This window comes from Vanacampus margaritifer, chromosome 1, assembly GCF_051991255.1.
Source record: "Vanacampus margaritifer isolate UIUO_Vmar chromosome 1, RoL_Vmar_1.0, whole genome shotgun sequence".
Classification (NCBI taxonomy): domain Eukaryota; kingdom Metazoa; phylum Chordata; class Actinopteri; order Syngnathiformes; family Syngnathidae; genus Vanacampus; species Vanacampus margaritifer.
The window spans coordinates 65,661,169-65,681,149 of record NC_135432.1 but is presented as its reverse complement, the minus strand read 5'-3'; the positions used below and the strand labels follow the sequence as shown (position 1 = coordinate 65,681,149).

The 19,981-nt window shown below is 41.8% G+C and overlaps 1 protein-coding gene across 4 annotated transcripts in view; it reads left to right on the top strand.

Moving 5' to 3' along the window:
* sptb (spectrin, beta, erythrocytic) overlaps positions 1–19,981 on the top strand; it is a 39,721-nt gene that overhangs the window by 5,121 nt on the left and 14,619 nt on the right. For 2 of the 4 annotated variants that reach the window (XM_077562369.1, XM_077562361.1), the window contains exons 1-15: positions 1,874–2,426; positions 7,512–7,663; positions 8,647–8,820; positions 9,525–9,622; positions 9,733–9,813; positions 10,681–11,097; positions 11,445–11,562; positions 12,632–12,790; positions 13,121–13,423; positions 13,486–13,636; positions 14,708–14,997; positions 15,865–16,445; positions 17,313–17,450; positions 18,018–18,777; positions 18,862–19,064. In XM_077562369.1, the coding sequence (XP_077418495.1) occupies positions 1,970–2,426; positions 7,512–7,663; positions 8,647–8,820; positions 9,525–9,622; positions 9,733–9,813; positions 10,681–11,097; positions 11,445–11,562; positions 12,632–12,790; positions 13,121–13,423; positions 13,486–13,636; positions 14,708–14,997; positions 15,865–16,445; positions 17,313–17,450; positions 18,018–18,777; positions 18,862–19,064 (4,082 nt within the window). In that variant the 5' untranslated portion in view covers positions 1,874–1,969. Of the gene's footprint in view, positions 1–1,873; positions 2,427–7,511; positions 7,664–8,646; positions 8,821–9,524; positions 9,623–9,732; positions 9,814–10,680; positions 11,098–11,444; positions 11,563–12,631; positions 12,791–13,120; positions 13,424–13,485; positions 13,637–14,707; positions 14,998–15,864; positions 16,446–17,312; positions 17,451–18,017; positions 18,778–18,861; positions 19,065–19,981 lie in introns of those variants that run through there. The other 2 variants (XM_077562378.1, XM_077562385.1) reach the window with 1 other exon arrangement.

The window sequence follows — 19,981 nt, the reverse complement described above, 5'->3', positions numbered from 1 at the left end:
GACCGAGCCACTTTTGGGTCAATTTGACCTGGCTGTCTGAAAAAAAAAAGACAATTTATCTTGCTTAGTCATAATTTAAGATTTGAAACCCCAAAACATGCTGGATTGTTTCCTTAACCCACTCACAGGGTAACAGTGAATTTTGAGCAGATTGGGTTAATATTACCCAAGGTTAGAGTTTGGACAGCCACTACTTGGGTCAATATGACCCAACTTTCTGAAAAAAAAAGGTCATTTATCTTGCTTAGTCACAATTTAAGATTTGACCCCCCCCCCCCCCAAAAAAAATGCTGGATTGTTTCCTTAACCCGCTCACTGGGTAACACTGAATTTTGAGCAGATTGGGTTACTTTTACCCAAGGTTAGGGTTTGGACAGCCACTACTTGGGTCAATTTTGACCCAACTTTTTTAAAAAAAAAAAAACACCAAAAAAAATTGACCCTAGTAGTGGACCAGTCCATTCTTGACCCAAATTGTTTTGTCTTGTTTTTTTTCATGGACCCTGCACGTTGGGTTAGCCAATTTGGGTTACTTTAAACCTAGCAGTTTTAAGAGTGTAGCCAGTTAGCTGCAATTTGCTTCCTCGTTGAGTCTTTTCTCACGTGTTCGCCAAGCATGTCCCAAGTCCTAAAATTGGCGACTTAGGTCTGATTGGAGTTAAGTCACCTGACTCAGTCCCCCACCTCTGCCACCCATCCGCATTCCCGGAATGATTCCCATCTTGACGGATGTGCACAGCTGTAGGCTCGCCAGCTCACGGCTCTTTGGAATTTTCGGCCTTAAGCTTCTACTGCCACTAAACACCTGTGCAACCGCTAGCCGGCTTTTTAAAAATAGACGCGTTTCCGCTACGATAAAGGACAGGCGACTTTCACTCTACTACTGACAAAGGCCAAGGAGATTCAGTTCCAAATGTGGGCTTTTGAAAACTACGTTATCAGGTTGATATATATTTTTTTAAACTTTTCACTGAATTTAATAAATATACAACACAATAAATTTGTGTTAAAAAAAAAGTCCTGATATTAGGTATCAGATCAGGCCATTACTGGATGTACTTTAAGGTATTGAATACTCGAGGAGGCTGCCGATACCAACAACCGATATTTAAGGATAAGGCAAAACCAATTCTGACAAGTCCTCCTTGGCAGTAGTTGGCGCTATACTGCAGCATTTTGATACATCGGCGAGTCATCATCTGCCCTAAAGGAAGGTTGTGGCTCATAATTTTTGGGCAATGTGATAAATGAAATTTCATATCAAAACTACTAAAGCTATCAGTACTCAAATAGTCATATCGGTGTAAATCCTGTATTAACAGGAATGGATTGTCCTAGAAAAAAAAGATGTAAACTTCTAAAAATGACAAATAATCGTGTTACAGACCCAATTTTTTTTTTTTAATGGTACAAGAATAAAGTCATGTTATTCGGACCAAAAAATTGATGTCATCCTATGAGCGTAATGTCGAAAAAGTTTTGACAAAAAGTTGTCATTTTAACAGTGAAAAGATTGTGACCTAACTTCCAAAAATATTTATATTCTTAGAAAAAAGAAGAAAAAAACCTTGTTTAAAAATGTAAATAAAGTCAGAATGTTATAAGCAAAAAGTCTTGTTTTAAAAAGAAGGCATAATTGTTTGAAAATGTGATCAATAAGACTTAAAAGCGTTTATTATTTAACTGACTTGCGAATGGTACATCGGGAATGGGCGGGGCTTCACTGATCACGAAAGGAGAACAAGGCAGATGCAAATGAAAAATGTAGGCTGGAGGAGGTTTGATGCTGCCTGAGAGCGGCGGCATCATCACACAAGTGGCAGCGAGGAGGAGGAGGAAGAGGAAGGGAGGGAGGGAGGGACGAGTCGGCACTAAGAAAGGAGGACAGAGAGCCGGGAGCCGGAGGACAGGCGAGACGCCGAGTCCGCTCCTCTACTTCAGAGTTTCATCGGTGGGCGGCGGGGCCAAGATGAGCAGCCCGTGCCTGCTGCGGGCGGCCCCCATCAGCCAGCCCCGACTCCGGGATGTGAGGATCAGCCTGAAGGCCGCCTCCAAGATCCAAGACGGCAAGAACGCCGGCGGACGCCGCTACCCGCCGGCGGAGGGCGACGCCCCCGTGCGCAGCCGGAGCACCCCGCCCGCTCACCGGGCCGTCAGGCGGGCGCCCCGGGGCCGGGGTAAGCAGCAGGAACATCACCCGGAGAGGAACGGCACCGTCCTCCTGCAGGTGCCGCTCACCCTCCCGGGGCTCACCCCCGTCCCCTCGCCGGCCCCCTCCTGTCAGCGCCCCGTGCACCCGTCGCCCTCCTCGTCCTCGTCGTCCTCCTTGTCCGCCCGGAGCATGAAACGGGCGCGCTGGCTCAGCTCCAGCGCATCCAATATCTACTTCAACTCCATCCTGGATGGTCGCTTCAGGCAGCTGCAAGGTACCGACGGGTCCCAGGGGTGACACCTGGGTCTCACTCTCGCACCCGACGGGGGACCGCCTCTCCTCTTTGCATGTATTAGGGCAGTGAGGGGAGTAGCGAGTAAACCTAATAGTTACGTGGAGATTGAGTAAACTATATGTACGATTCCTCTACGTGTTTACAGTAAAAAAAAAATCTGTTTTCAAATGTAATAAAATGAACAGAAAGGATGTTACTTTCTGTAGGCGTAAACAGCAGGATTACAGAGGATTTGACTCTTGATCATCAAAAGCTTGGCTGAGCTGAAATATTTTTGTTTTTTGTGAAATATTTCCATTTTTTGTTCTTCTGCTTTCAAAATGACACCAAACAAAAAAAAATGTCCTCATCTAGTGGTCTACAGTGGAATTACACCCAAAATAGTTACAACCTGTCCCCCCAAAAACACGAAAGAGCCGGACCGTGTACCCAGAACCTGCAATGGAAGAGGAATTACTGTACTTTGTTTTGCTGAAAAGAGAAGAGTTGTTAACAAGCGCCAAATTTAAATTAATAAATTGTAAAGTATATAAAACGAGGCTCCAAAATTGTGCCAAAACTACTAAATCACAGGCTGAGTAACATTTTCCGCTGTCTGTAATAAGCACTTAAGCCTTCCTGGATTGTCTGAAGTGTTGACTTACTGGACAACGCAAATGCCGGTTCCGCAGGCTAGCAAGAAAATGCTAGCCCGCTGGCCTGCTAGCCCGCTAGCATGTTAAACCCCTTGACCGGCATCGCCCACTGTCACACTTGGTTTTGTATTGTGTGTTGGTCCACTTGACATAGCGGGCAAATTAGCTAGCTGGCTAGCGGGTTGACAAACTAGCAGTATAGCGAGCGCAGCGGCAGCCATCTTGTCCGGAGTGACGGCGCGCAATACTTGTACGATTCATGCCAGAAAGTTGACTTGAGCTAGGTTTTAGCCATTCCAAAAACATCTTAACCTTAAACTCAATAATTCAATACTAAACCCTTTGTTTTCATTTTTGGTGTGCATGTAAAAAGTTGTTAGAAAAATTAATATTCAAATATAGATACCTGGAAGTCTACTTTAAAGTACAATAACAAAATATTTGTGCTTCATCACCCTATGTAAGTACCATAACAAAGTATTTTTACTTCTTTACGGTACTTAAGTAGATTTTTGATTTTTTTTAGATTTTTAGAGTAAAGCAGTTGGATTAGTTGTTACATTATTTCTACTCAAATATCTGTACTTGTACTGAAGTACTTTTGCCACCTCTGGTATTATGTAGTAATTTATTTATCCGAAGGGCACTGTGGCTTTGCCCCACTTGTTCACTGGCTTCAATAATTCAGAGCAGCAACTTCTAAAAAGGTTTGGGATGTTTTTTTTTTTTCTCCCCACTTCCAAAACCATAATTAGCGTTTTAGCTTATTTGGCTTTTCTTTTTCCGGCACTTATGGCTTTATTTATTTTTATTTGATCCTGTGACAACAGTGCATTAGAGAAAAGAGGGCGGGCATATTATGGGAAACGCGTCGCCATTTGGCACACCAACATCAGCGAAACCTCTCAGTAATCATGTTCAATCGCTAATTGAATTTTCAGAAAAATCATGACGCGGTCACGATTGCCGTTAATTATCGACACACAGCCGTCCGTCGCTGCCGTCAGCGGCGTTCATCAAAGTCTGCGGTACCACTCGGAACGCATCGACGACTCGAGAGAGACGGAGCTTTAATATTTAACCGACGCTAACGATTGTGGTTTTGTCATCTTCCTCAAACTAACTTATTTCAAAGGCATAAGAGCTATGAGGGATGCAATACCAAAAAACAGATTAGCAGTATGTAAACTTTGCCTTTGAACGGCGTTCCTTCTGCATTGAATGAAACATTCAAATAATTGATTTGTCTGTTTACGTTTTTTTTAATTTGGGACGTTTCAATCTTGAGGAGACATTATGCTGCGAGGCTCCCGCGGAGTGAGGAAGAGGTGGAGGTTGAGGTTGGACTCCGCTTCGGCCCAAACGACACAAAATGATAGCATAATGCTAATGCCAGGCAATCAACGCATGTTGGCGTGACCTGACCAGGTAGTGAGTTGTGTTTTTGTTGTTGTTGTTGTTTTTTTGCACAAAAGGTGTTCCGACGTCCAGCAAGAAGTGCTGAGTATGAGGAAAAACACGGTACCGGGGCGACGTACAAGCCAGTACAGCCGAGAACAGGGAAAATCCATCAGCATGAATAAGTCATGTGTGGCCTTTCGCTGGAGTGCACGAGAGAGGACTTAAGTAGCGGCTTGTCAAACAGACCGCCTTTTAGTCAGAATTGCACTGATACGACGAGAGGAAAAAATGACAGGAAGGGGGAGGAGTCAGCTAGGATGATGATGATGATGATGATGGTGGTGGTGATGAGGATTCAGTCCAGAAGAGGACAAATATTTTTCTTCTATTAATGTTTCGAAATATAATGCAATAATATGCCGCCTACTTTTAAAGCCGTACTGTAGGCAGCGTCACGCCATGTTTATTTTACCGACAATTTCAGGATGACGCGCTAAGAACCACAATTGAATCGGATCAACAAAGCACACCAAAAATGCGACATTATGAACGTTTTTCTTGAACAAACGTTAACCGCTTCAACTCATTTGCTCCCAAAAATGTATAAATACATTCTATTTTAAATGTTTCAAGTGTCCCAAAGACATATATGTCCGTTTTTTTCTATGCTAGAGCATGCAGAAGGCTTCGATGCAGCCTCTCAATTGCATAGCACGGTTAAGGAAATGGTCGTTTTTACAAAAACGGCCAGCAGGTGGCAGCAGAGCAAATGAGATCAACCAGGGCAATGTTGAAAAAAAACTTATTTACCCACAGTTCTATACAGATTTGTGAGCAATGATATAACTTAGCTATATTCTAATGCTAATTGCTGCAAAACAGAAACAGATAGAAAAGACTCTTATCTTTCCTTTTGTAGATTTCATGTTTTTATAGCAATAGAACACAATATTCTGTGGGCCTTGTAAAATCAGTCAAAATCCTGTAAAACAGCCAGGAGCGAAGGGGGTGGCTTCAGTGAAAATGGCTGGGAGTGAATAAGTTAAATAATGACTTTTTGGAGGTAAAATTGAAACTTTTTTTCCCCTTCAATAATTTTAAATATTTTTCTTGAAAAAAAAATCCCCCAAAATGTTTTCCCACTATAGTAAAAAAGTATATATTTTTTAACACTATGATTTGATTCTCAAAACTCTGACTTTTTAAAAAAAGAATTATCTTTGAACTTTTTACATGTAAACTTGCGTTCTAATAAGCAATTTTAACTTCATTTCCAATTTTAAAACTTTTTGTTTTTACATATTTTCATGAAGCTATAACATAACTGTCTTGGATATTCCAACGTTTTCTTGGAAAACAAAACAAACTTTTTTCCCGGTAACATTACAATTTTAGTCTCTAAAAAAAAAAATGGTATAAAGCCATCATGTTGCTGTATCCGTTTTTCAGCTGTGAAGTTTTTATAAAGAATTTCTGTGCCCTGGCAGGATTTCCGTAGAAAAGCGCTATCAGTTGTACACACGCAAGTCTTGTAACATCGGCCATAAAAAATTCACACGTCCAAGTCTGTTGAGATGGTGGGGATAGAAAAAAAAAAAAAAAAAAGCAAACAAAATGACAAGAGAACAAGATACGTCGACTTGACTTGAAGAGACGACGGCGCACACGACCAAAGACACAATAAGTAGAGTCGGCTAAATAAATGATGCCTTCTTGCTGCACGCATGACAAGTAGACCGTGAAACTGTCACGCCGATTAAAACATGCAAATAAGTCACAACAGCCGGAAGACTCGCTGCGTGTCTTCGCAAATGTACGTTTCATGAGAATAAAGTCGTTGATAAATACAAAACAAAACGCTGGACTGTCTGTTAGGCACGGACGGCGTGCTGGTGAAATGTACGTGGAATGGCGGCGGAATTTGCTAACGTTTGCAAAGGAACGCGCATTAGCAGCAGGCGCGCACGCCCACGAGCTGGACTTGGCTGACTTTGCCTTTTAAACAAGCGCAGGCAGACATCGTGGAAGGACGATGTAATGGAATCATACACCAAATTGGATCCTCATGATTGATTTAAGGGCTCGTCTGCAGAGGTTCGAGCAGCTTGCTTTCCGACACGCATGCAAACATCAATAGAAACATTGATTATTATTTTTTTTAAATAAAAATTTGGACGCCTAATAGAAGCGCATTTACTCGAATAGTATTGAAATTTCGTTTTTATAAAATACCCTCATGAACATTTTATTTATAAAATATACAGACTTTATTTTTTCTTCTTTTATTGTAATAATATGGCCTTTTTCATGTGTCATAATTTTTTAAAAATAAAATTGTAGCTTCATTCTCATACATTTACTTTACATAACTCATGTAGTAACATAATTTCTATAAAATCTAATCTTCTAAAATGACTCTTTTTTTTTTCTGAAATGGAAGAGACAAATTTATTCTTTGGAAAGATAAACAATTTTCAAATGTTTTTTTTAAGTTACCGAAGTAGACAAAGCAAAGCAACATTGTGATGTCATTCTTAAAAAAATTGCTTTACAATCATATTTTGACTTTTTCTGGAACGTTTATAGCTTCATTGCAGGAGACAGTATTTTTTCATAATGAATATTTTCCTCACAATTTCAGTATAAAAAACACACACACACCCTGTTGTATTCTCATTAAATGATATTTTTTTTTCACCATGTAATTAAAAAAACGCTGTCTTTTTTAGTCATGATATTTTGACTTTATTCTCTCCAAATTAGGATTTACGCCTTATTTCGCATGATGTACCAACTTTATTTTCACGCTATGATTTTTTTCTTGTAAAATTAAAATTTTCTTCAAATTGGAATCATTGTTCTTATTGTCACAATATTTTGACTCTGTCCTTCATCGAATGACACATTTCCCATAATAAAAATTACTTTTATGATTTTTTCTCTCTCATAAAATTCCAACCGTATTCTAAAATACTTTTTATTTCCAACTATTCTGACAATTTTCGTTTTTTTGTGTGTGTTTATTCAGACGAGCGTGAGGCGGTCCAGAAGAAGACGTTCACCAAATGGGTCAACTCCATCCTGTCTCGGGTCAGCTGCCGTATCTCCGACCTCTACTTGGACCTGCGTGACGGACGCATGCTCATCAAACTTCTCGAGGTCTTGTCCGGCGAACGATTGGTAAGACAGGCGAGTTTGACGCATCAACATCATTTGCGAGAATGTCAACATTGCAGCAGCAATCTCAATCATTTGAGAGCAATTGTCATCGTTGTTCTCTCTCAAGATTGACACAATTCTTTCTCTGGAACAGACTTCAATCGCTACTTTATTCTTGTACACTTACAATGTAAAATTGTGATTTTTCTTATTCTCATATCCTCTTAATTTTATCATTATTATTGTTATTATTACTTATTTTTTTTATTTATTTATTTGTATGTATGTATATATATATATATATATATATATTTAGCTTTTTCTCCAAACATTTATATTTGAAAAAACTTTTCTCTTTTCTTTTTTAAATTTTTCTTTTTTTTTAATCTAAAACAAATACAGAGTTTTCTGATTTCTTATAGTTTTTTTTTGTTTGTTTTTTCAGATACAAATGCAAATTTGTCATAAAATTTTGACATTTTTCTTTCAGAATTATATTTTTTCATATATCTATGAAAAAAAACTTAATATTTTAACTTTTTAAGGAAAAAAACATCGGAAAATATTAGCTTGTTTTTTTTTTTATTGTCTTGGAAAAAAATTATCATAATTTTACAAGATTTTCTTGTAACCTTATGCCATACAATTATGTTCAAAATGTCCCCATTTTTTTTCTCTCTAACGTAATGGTAAAAAAAAATTTTCTTCATAGCTAGCATGGCTTCATTTGTTGAAAATTTTCTTGTAATATTTCAACATTGTTCAACATTGAATTTTTTTTTTTTACAGGATTATGTAAGTTTTTGCCTTTTTCACACACAAAAAAAAAATAAAATAAATATATATATATATATATATTTTATAACAACAACAGAATTCTCTTAAAATGGCTTTTTGCCCATAAAATCATTTTAATGCATTTGCAATTTTTAATGTTATTCTTTCCTTTTTGGCTTTTTCACACAATTGGGTTATGATTGCCCCCCCTCCCCGCCATCCCTTAGCCCAAGCCCACCAAAGGCAGGATGCGCATCCACTGTTTGGAGAATGTGGACAAGGCACTGCAGTTCCTCAAGGAGCAGCGCGTCCACTTGGAGAATATGGGCTCCCACGACATCGTCGACGGCAACCATCGCCTCATCCTCGGCCTCATCTGGACTATCATCCTCCGCTTCCAGGTCAGAACGCAACTCACTCAGTAGCGCCCCCTGAAAAGGAAGAGTCTCAAAAAAAGATGGCGCATGGTGTTGGTGTTTGATGATCATGTCGAGGATTCTGTGAAAGTGAAAATGAGTTTCACCGATCGACATGAAATTGAGTGGACATGTCTCTCACGACAGGACGAACGCAAAAGACCCAGGCTTGAAACTGAACAGAAAATTGGCCATTTTGGTTTGAAGCAGCCATTTTGGAACACTTAAAGGGCTTTTGATCAACAAATTGTGGTGGATTTGGCATGAAAAAAAGTGCAAGTTTTAATTCTTCTGCTTATCGCTGCTGTTACAAGCTGCCGTTAGCAAACGCCAGGCAAACATCAGAACGCGTCTTTTACCTTCTCGGAAGAGATATTTATTTTTAATTTGACAGCGACACGGTTATTTTTAGTTCAAACAATATGGCCTTCTGCATTATTCAGTTCTTGGTAAAAAGATGAAAAGTCAGCCTTTGACTTTTTAGTTTCTGAGAGCTAAATTTAGCCACTGGGAAGGATTTATTGGTCATGTGACTGCTCCAATTACAGACGTGCACGCTGGGGAAATTAAAACATGGTCACACTTGAATGTATTTTTTTCCCCATACATGATATATGTGCGTTGTTTTGTGTTTTATTTGTTGATTTCTTTTTTTTTGAACGTGACCTATCGATGGTCGTCCCGATCAGATCCAAGACATCATCGTGGAGACGGGCCAGGCCGACCAGAAGGAGACACGCTCGGCCAAGGACGCTCTTCTTCTGTGGTGCCAGATGAAGACGGCGGGGTCAGTCGTTAGCTTAGCTTAGCATTCGCGTCAGTGGCAAACGCGTTTCTTTTTCCGTCTTCTCAGTCGAGTGGAAAACAAAATGAAATGTGTTTGTTTGTTTGTTGCAGTTATTCGAGTGTAAACATAACAAACTTCACCACGAGTTGGAAAGACGGCATGGCCTTCAACGCGCTCATTCACAAACACCGGTAAGACAAGCTGCATATCTTTCTTTCTTTCTTTCTTTCCTTCTTTCCTTCCTTCTCTCTCTCTCTCTCCTTTCATTCATTCTTTCTTTCTTTTTTCTTTCTCTCTCTCTTTTTTTATTTATTTCCTTCTTTCTTTCTTTCTCTCTCTCTCTTTATTTCTTTTTACTTTCTATCTCTCTCTCTTTCTTTCATTGTCTCTTTCTCTTTCTTGTTTTTTTTTCTTTCTTTCTCTTTCTTTCGGTTATTTCCTTTTTTCTGTCATTCTTTCCTTCTTTTCTTTCATAATTTTTTCTTGCTTTCAGTCTTTTCTTTCTCTTTCTTCCATGTTTCCTTCATTGCTTCCTTCTTTTTTCTTCCTTTCTTCATTCTTTCCTTCTTTTTCTTTTCTTCTTATATTTTTCCCTTCATTTGTTCCTTCGTTCCCTATTTCTTTCATTTGTTCTGTCCTCCTTTTTTCTGTCTTTATCTCCTTTAATTTTCTTCTTCCCTTGTTTTTTTTCCATACTTGTTTTATGTCTTCTTTCCGTCCATCCTTCCTTCCTTTTTCTATCCCAAAACTATTTATTATTATTTGTATTATTATTAGTAGTAATAATAGAAATTGTATCGCTGTTTTTACTATTACAATTATTTTACGCTTATATTTTTAATATGATATAACCTACAATGTAGTATGATTTGCATCATATACAAATATATTTATTCAGACATCATCATGTAAAATGTAGTAGTTGTAGTTGCGTTGTCTAATGTATCATCATATTTTATCAATCGTTATTGATCATTGATCATTTATTGGTGTTATGTCACTTTGGCATCCATCCATCTACCAATGAAGCCATATTGTTGTCTGTCCCTGCCCTCCAGACCGGATCTGGTGGACTTCAGCCAGCTGAAGCGTTCCAACCCGACGCACAACCTCCAGAACGCCTTCAACGTGGCCGAGAAGCAGCTGGGCGTGGCCAAGCTCCTGGACCCGGAGGACGTGTTCACGGAGAACCCGGACGAGAAGTCCATCATCACCTACGTGGTGGCCTTCTACCACTACTTCTCCAAGATGAAGCAGCTGGCGGTGGAGGGCAAGCGAGTGGGCAAAGTGCTGGACCACGCCATCGCCACGGACAAGATGGTGGACAAGTACGAGACGCTGGCGTCGGAGCTGCTGGCCTGGATCGAGCAGACCATCCTGGTGCTCAACAACCGCAAGCTGGCCAACTCGTTGTCGGGCGTCCAGCAGCAGCTGCAGGCCTTCAACACTTACAGGACGGTGGAGAAGCCGCCCAAGTGAGTCGTGCCAATTGGCTCCCCCTAGGGGCCGGCTACAGAATTACAAGCTTGTCTTTCTCTTCCTCCCAACCTGTTTGTTGAGAGTTGATTATTATTTCAGGATTTCAAGATCCGAGTCAACTTGTACTGTATTATTCTCATGGTTCTCTTCAGCTCTCTTGGTCCAATTGCATCATTTGTTACACAGAGAAATAATTGCACCGGGGAAATTTATAAATTCTCAACTGACAGTGTGCACGTGTTGTTCCATTTCACCGTGGCTTTGGTTTCTCTTTAGTATCAACATACAATCAATAGCCGGCTGGCATGTCAGTCATTTATAATTACGATGTCGTCCCCAACAGGTTCCAGGAGAAAGGCAACCTGGAAGTGCTGCTTTTTACCATCCATAGTCGCATGAGGGCCAACAACCAGCGGGTGTACACGCCCAAAGAGGGAGCGCTGGTCGCCGATATCAACAGGGTGAGACGTCATAGCACCGCAACGCGACTAAAACCAAGAAATTGTGGAGAATAATGGCGAGAGTGTGGATAATTGAGAGGTTGCTCACTACGATAAGCACTATTAAGTGTTTGCACTCATGTATTTTGGTGACAGAGACTCTCTACACTTCGCTTTTTAACCAGAAGTACTTAATAATGTAAAACAACGTGTATGCAGTTGTAAAAATTGTAAGACCACCCTTGTTTCTTTAGTTCCTTGTTAATTTTTCATGTCTGGTGCAGGGGTCTGCAACCTGTGGCTCTTTAGTCCCTCTACTGTGGCTCCCTAAAAAAAATGGTAGAAATGAATATTATAAATGTTTTTATATATTTATTTTTATTTTTTACATAAAATATTATTTAAATGAATAAAGAATTAAATAAAATAATAATAATGAAATATTAAACACTGTCAAAGTAAAAAAAAAAAAATTGTCAGAAAAAGAGAGATGAAAGCTACATAAAAAAGTTTTACCCAAAATTGTCCAAAACGGAAGAGGAATAGCAAAAAAATACCATAAAATGACCACGAAAGTGCCAAAAATGTCAGAATTGAATAGAAAAGGCAGAACAGAAAATCTTCAAAAAGTAACCATAAAATGTCTAAAAACAAAAGAAGAAATCTTTTTAAAATTACTATAAAATGTCCACAAGATGGCAAAAATGTCAGAAAATTGATAGTAAAAAAGACAGAAAAAAATATTTTTAAAAATAGCCATAAAATGTCTCCTAGAAAAAAATATTTAAAAAAAATAGCCATAAAATGTCCCAAAAAGAGAGCGAGAGGCAGAAAATGGCCATATGTCCCCAAAAAATGACAGAAATTTGTATGAAAAATCACAACAACAACAAAATTATGTTCATTTCTTAGAAGATCAACAGCTACTGTCAAAACCAGCTTTTAGACATTCCATGTATTCTTTTGTGTCTCTTAGTCACATAATTAGCCTTTCATTGATGAACAAGTATATAATGTTGCATTTTTGATTGGCTGTTACGTTGCAACGTCACTCCCCCGCTATTCAAATCCCGTTTCTTGCGAACCACAGGCCTGGGAGCGGCTGGAGCGCGCCGAGCATGAGCGCGAGCGCGTCCTGAGGGACGAGCTGATTCGCCAGGAGAAGCTGGAGCAGACGGCGAGACGATTCGACCGCAAGGCGGCCATGAGGGAGACGTGGCTTCTGGAGAACCAGCGGTTGGTCGCGCAGGTAAGCCGGAGGGCTTCAGAGGCAGCATGGACCGTTTCAGGGTTTGCGAAATTTGGGGGTTCAGGGAAGAAATGACTGGAGTGACACTTAAAATGAAGAAATGGATTATAATTGGTTCAAATTATTTACCTTAAAAAAAAAAAAGCATGCTCTATGGGGTTTTAGTATGGAGACCGATCCTCCACCTAAATCTTAACGAATTGTACGATTGCAAATTTTTGGGGTAAAATGTCCGAACATCGTTTTGCTTTTTCTTTGGCTTTTGGCACACCGCCATTTGAGAATCGCTGCTTGAAAAAAACAAACCAAAAAACATCACGGTCTTCCCAGGACAACTTTGGCTACGACTTGCCGGCGGTGGAGGCGGCGAAGAAGAAGCACGACGCCATCGAGACGGACATCGCCGCCTACGAGGAGCGCGTCCAGGGGCTGGTGGACATCTCGGCCGAGCTGGAGGCCGAGCGCTACCACGACGCCAAGCGGGTGGACGTCCGCAAGGACAACGTCCTGCGCCTGTGGGACTACCTGCAGGAGCTGCTCAAGGCCCGGCGCGGCCGTCTGGACAAAAACCTGACGCTGCAGAAGATCTTCCAGGAGATGCTCTACATCATCAACTGGATGGATGACATGAAGGTATAATCAGCGTCTTAGCGTAAAAACGATGGGACGGGTTTGTTGACGTCTTCTTGGCTCAGGTTCGTCTGCTGTGTCCTGACATCGGGAAACATTTGCTGGAAGTGGAAGACCTGTTACAGAAACACGCTTTGCTGGAGAACGACATCGCCCTGCAAGCGGACCGAGTCCACAACGCAGGTGCTGCCGCTCTCAAGTTCGCCAACGGAGAAAGTAAGTCTGACTTAAATCTTCATGTCTGCCCCATGTTGTCGTCTTTATGCAAAAAAGGAATTCAATGTTTAGCTTTAAGTTCCCTTACCGTACCTAATGTGAAGCAAACTGATACCTTAAAACAAAAAAAAAACACTTTTTTTTTTTTTTTTTTTTACCTATCCTCCATTATCTGTTGAAAAACTAACCAATGCAAAGTTGTGAATATAAAACACTCTAAGAAACCACAAGATGGTGCCAAAGCCCAGCCTTAATAAGAAAGTAGTACTTTAAGTGAGTTTAATTTGTTTGGGAGGAGCTAAGAGCTGCAAATTTGTAAAAAAAAATATTTTCAAGGGTAGTAATGTTGAAACTTTTTTCCCATAGCAATATATATTTTTTATATATTAATGTTATTAAATACATATATTACAGCTTTTTGTTCAAGGTGATGAGGCATATACTGTATTGTTTTTTTTGGGGGGGTGACCCACAGCCCTGTATCCCCACCACAATAGATCCGCCCCTGCACTGAGCAGATTTCCAAATTCAGAACCTGAAACGAGCAATCGATAAAAAGCTGATTATATTTTAAAGCAGTTACTTGAGGATGATTAATGTCACATGTTCACACACTGACACGGAACAGAAAGTGGAGCAAGACATTTTTTTTTTCTTGTGAAACGGAATTCACATTTTTTCACTGTTATGAAGAGAAATTATTTTATTCTTTTAGTTACAGATTTTTCAAAAAAATATTATCATATCTAAGCTCTACAAAAAAGTAGTGGTAGTGGCCATGTCAAATGTTGTGTTTCGTTGATGTTGCAGGCCACTTAAATTGGACTTTGGGCCTCAAATGGCCCCCAGGCCATAGTCTGGACACAGTCTTTTTTTTGTGTTGTCAATGACTTTAATTTTTACAATATTTGCTGCAGGGCACTGGCCCTACATTGGGTAAGGAATTTAGTCTTGATGTCACAAAATAATGGCGGCGTAAAAGATTAGCTCCACGTCCTGTGATGTGTCAACACATTGAAAGCGAACGACTCGAACCCAACGCCGTTCCGCCGCCTCGTCCCCATCTCCCAGGTTACAAGCCGTGCGATCCGCAAGTGATCCAAAATCGGGTGGAGCACCTGGAGCTCTGCTACCAGGAGCTGCGCACCCTGGCCGCCCAGCGCCGGGCCCAGCTGGCGCAATCCCGCCGCTTCTGGAGCTTCTTGAGGGAGGCGGCGGAGTTGGAGAGTTGGATCAAGGAGAAGGAGAACATCTTCTCCTCGCTGGACTACGGCAAGGACCTGACCAGCGTTCTGCTTCTCCAGAGCAAGCACAGCGCGTTCGAGGACGAGCTGGGTGCTCGCCGAGCCAACCTGCGGCAGGTACTGACCGGGATTGACCAGTATTTCAACAGCTTTTTTTTTTCCCCCACTTACTGTGCATATTTTAAAGGACAACGGGAACGGGAATTAATAAGCTTCGGCTTCATCCTGTCAGCCCTTTTTCTTTTCGGGGATAATTGTATGTGATTGTTGTGAATTGTCTCTCTGATTGTCCAAAAGGAAAGAAAACCAAAATTCTGACAATATTATGTTCTAAAGTCTAAATACTCAAAAGGACGGCCATTTTGCTACTTGCTGTCGACTGATGATGACATCACAGTTGCTCAGGTAACCACCAATCAGCTCAGTTTCTGAAAACATGTGAGCTGTGATTGGTCGTTGCCTGAGCACTGAGCAACTGTGATGTCATTTTCACTCGACAGCAAGTGACAAAATGGCACTTTTATCCATCTCAGGGGGCGGCCATTTTGCTACTTGCTGTTGACTGAAGATGACATCACAGACGATCAATCACAGCTCACCAGTTTTCAGAAACTGAGCTGTGATTGGTTGTTACCTGAGCAACTGTGATGTCATCATCAGTCGACAACAAGTAGCAAAATGGCCGCACCCTGAGATGGATAAAAGCGGCTGGATTTTGGACAACCAATCACAGCTCAGCTTCAGAAAACCGGTGAGCTGTGATTGATCATGTGTGATGTCATCTTGGGTCGACAGCAAGTAGCAAAATGGCCGCCCCCTGAGATGGATAAAGGCGGCTGGATTTTATTCATAACTCATATTCCACAACTGTAACAGAACGTCATGTTTAGACTATTGAGGTCACATATAACATATTATTGTCAAGAAATGTTTAATGTTACAATAGCTTGTTTATATACTTGTTTGGTATCAAACCTGCGGCAGGTTCTGGCCGAGGGCGGCGAGATGATCCAGGACGAGCACTTGGCCTCGCCGATGATCCGAGAGCGCGCGGACAACGTGGAGAGCCAGTGGCGGCAGCTGGAGGAACTGGCGGCCTTCCGCAAGCAGAACCTCCAGGACACGCAGAGGTTCTTCCAGTTCCAAGGCGACGCCGACGAACTGACGGCCTGGCTGGCGGACGCCAAGCGGCAGATGAGCAGCGACGACGCGGGCCACGACGAGTACACCACCCGCCGGCTGCTGCGTCGCCACGACGACCTGCGCGACGAGGCGGCCAAGACGGCGGCCACCGTGGACGCGCTGGCCAAGCAGGCCAACGCTTTGCCCGAGGAGCTGCTGAACACGCCCGACATCCAGTGGCGCCTCAAAGAGATCAAGGACCTCTTCATGGAGCTGATGACGCTGGCAGACGTCAGGCAGAAGAAGCTGGACGACGCCATGGCGCTGTACACCATCTTCAGCGAGACGGATGCCTGCGAGCTCTGGATGGGCCAGAAGGAGACGTGGCTCGTGGACTTGGAGGTGCCCGACAAGCTGGAGGACTTGGAAGTGGTCCAGAATAGGTACGCAGTCCTTATTTGCAACACACTTGTGGAATACTACCACTCCAAGTCGTTTCCTTGGCCAAAATGCCATTAGATCCCGCCTAAGAACTACTTTTGTCCAAATGAAATCTCTCAACGCACTTCAGTTTTTTTCCTCGGTGCCAAGATGTCGTCAAATGGCACCAAAGTGCTACTTTTGTCTAAACAAAACGCCTCAACTTACTTGAAATTGTTTCCTTGGCGCCAAAATGCCATTAGATCCCGCCAAAGAACTACTTTTGTCTAAATGAAACCCCTCAACTCACCTGAAATAGTTTGGTCTGGTGCCGAAGGGTTACTTTTGTCCAGACGAAACATCTCAACTCACTTCAGGTTTTTTTCCCCCGTGGTTCCTAGATGCCGTCAGATGGTACAAAGCACGATTTTTGTCCAAACAGAATCTCTCAACTCACTTCAAATTGTTTTGCTTGGCGCCACCAATGGACTACTTTTGTCCAAATGAAGTGGCTTACCCTTGGGCTAAGCACATTTTTTTGGACAAAGAAAATAGTATTTTCTGAATTTAAAAGTGCTGGATCATAAATAAATAAAGAATAATTAGGTTGTAGTTATTTTTTCACTTGGGAGTCCGCAAAATAACATGAAATAAATAAAACTAAATATAGCATTGAAAACATACCTTTGGGTGTATTTTTTCAAGAATGTAGTCTGATTGTCCAGAAGAAAAAATGTGATATTGCGAGAATTTAGTTTTTTTTTTTATTACGATATTATAAATATTATATTATATAATAAATATAGCGTATATACAGAAGTCGCAATTTGAGAGCGGTTGGACGAATCCAAATGTAGCTGTGCCCTTTTGTCATTTTTTGTTGCCTCCAGGTTGAGCATTCTGGCTCAGGATATGGCCAACGTTCAGTCGAGAGTGGATGACGTCAACAAGGCGGTGAAACAGCTGGAGGACAGCCGACACCCTCGCACTAAGGAGGTCAAGGAGTGCCAGATGAGACTGAATAAAAGGTGATTTGGGTTTCTTCAGATCCAGGTCAAATCAAATTGGAAAGTCAATAATGACTTGGATCCAAAGTTAGACGTATGCCGTCTGTTTACAGTTAAAGGGATACTTGCCTCATTGAGTGATTTTCAGCAGTAAAAAGTTTGTATTTTGTCCAGAAAGAATTGGATAACTACATTATTTTTTTTGTATACTATTAATACCTTTAACTCATTCACTCACAGCCATTTTCACTGAAGCAACCCCCTTCGCTCCCTGCTGTTTTAATGGATTTTGACCGATTTTGCAAGGCCCACAGAATATTGCGTTCTTTTGCTATAAAAACATACCAAAAGAAATATTAGAGTCTCTTCTTTCATCAGGAAAAATAAGTTTCAGTTTCCATAGCAATTAGCATTAGAATATAGCTAAGTTTCATCATTATTCACAAATCAGTAAAAAAAAAAACAGTGGGGAAACCAACTTTTTTTGCAACATGGCCCTGGTTGATCGGAATTCTGAACATAAAATCTTAGTAGTCTGTAAATGACACCGAAGATTCCAGAGAACAAAATTCCGAACATTCTTTTCAGGTGGGACGCCTTTAAGGCCATGGTGGAGGACAAGAAGAAGAAGGTGGACTGCGCGGTAAGCCTGAACAACTACGGGCTGGAGTGCGACGAGACCGCGGCGTGGATCCGTGAGAAGACGCGCATCATCGAGTCCACGCAAGAGCTGGGCAACGACCTGGCCGCCGTCATGGCCATCCAGCGGAAGCTGTACGGCATGGAGCGCGACTTGGCCGCCATCGACTCCAAGCTGGACATCCTGATGGCCGACGCCGAGCGGATGGCGATGGAGAACCGGGAGAACGCGCCGGACATCTTGGTCCGCCAGGCCCAGCTGGACGCCGCCTGGGACGAGCTGAAAAACACCCTGAAGGACCGCGAGGAGTCGCTGGGCGAGGTCAGCAAGCTGCAGACCTTCCTGCAGGACCTGGACGACTTCCAGTCGTGGCTCTTCAGGGCTCAGAAGGCCGTGGCCTCCGAGGAGATGCCCGCCTCGCTGCCCGAGGCCGAGGAGCAGCTGAGCCTCCACGACGCCGTGCGCGACGACATCGACAACCACGGCGGGGAGTTCTGCGGCATCAGGGATACCGGCGCGCAGGTCACGCGCGACCAGGAGGACGACCCCCAGTACCGGGAACTGGAGCAGACGCTCGGCGATCTGGACCGAGGGTGGTACGAGCTCCAGAAGATGTGGGACCGACGCAAGAACTTCCTGGACCAGTGCTTGGGCTTTCAGCAGTTTCTGAGGGACGCCAAGGCGGTCGAGGGCATCCTCAACAACCAGGTGAGGGGAAATCCACAGGTTGTGTCTTCCGCAACATTGTGATACAAATCCAGACGTGGCATTTTCCCATTTTTTGGATGGCAGGAGTACACGCTGGCCCACGTGGACAAGCCCGACACGCTGGACGGGGCCGAGCAGGCCCTGAAGAAACACGAGGGCTTTTTGAGCACCATGGAGGCCAACGAGGACAAGATTGACGGCGCTCGGCAGGCGGGCCGACAGCTGGTGGACGGCGGCAACTTGTACGCGCCAAAAGTGCAGGACAAAATGGACTCCATCAATGACAGGTATGCAGTTTCTCGGAACACACACCGACTGGATTGGCCATCAAATTGATTTCAGTCAGCCAACTAAGATTCCGATCCCTGGGGTGGGATTGGGGGCTAATTTACTAGCATGTAGCGATAGCAGCCACTTGTTGTTAGTTGTATGTAAGCTGAGAAAGTCCCAGTTATTGTGTATTAACTCATTCACTGCCATTGACGGCTATTGACGTCAAAAATTAATTTGAACTATTTCTATTAGTTTCACATTTTTTTCCCACTTTTGTTAACAAGAGTATGAAAACCTAGAATTTTTTTATCCTACATTTAGAACAGATATAAAATTTGTGATTAATAGTGAGTTGACTAGTGAAGTGATAAGAAAATTTAATTGCCTGATGCCCCTCATTTTTTATAATCTTTTTTTTTTTTTTATCGTGTCGATTAAATGTTTTTAATTGTAATTAATCGCATGACTTCAATAGTTAATTCACCATTAATTGCAAATTTTATATATGTTCTAAATTTACAATAAAAAAAAATTCTAGGTTTTCATACTTTAGTTAACAAAAGTGGGAAAAATGTTAAATACAGGGATGTGATTTTTCCGCTAATTCGCGGAATTCCGCTTTTTTTATCTCCCCCCCCCAAAAAAAAATTCAGATTTTTTTTTTTTTTTTTGTAGTAGTAGTAGTTCATTGTGTATGCACATGACTCCGACAGATAACATCTTCTGCTATAACAAAGACATTTGTGGTATGCTCTAATATGAGTTACTTTTCATTTGGTCATGATACAATTATTTGTTCATGAAATTTGAACTCTTCAACATTATTTATGTGTTAACTTAGTAATCACATTAGTTAGATATGATGATATTCTCAGTGATAGTTTTTAAAAGCAAAGGCAGTCCAATGTTTTTGAATGTGACTGATTTTGAG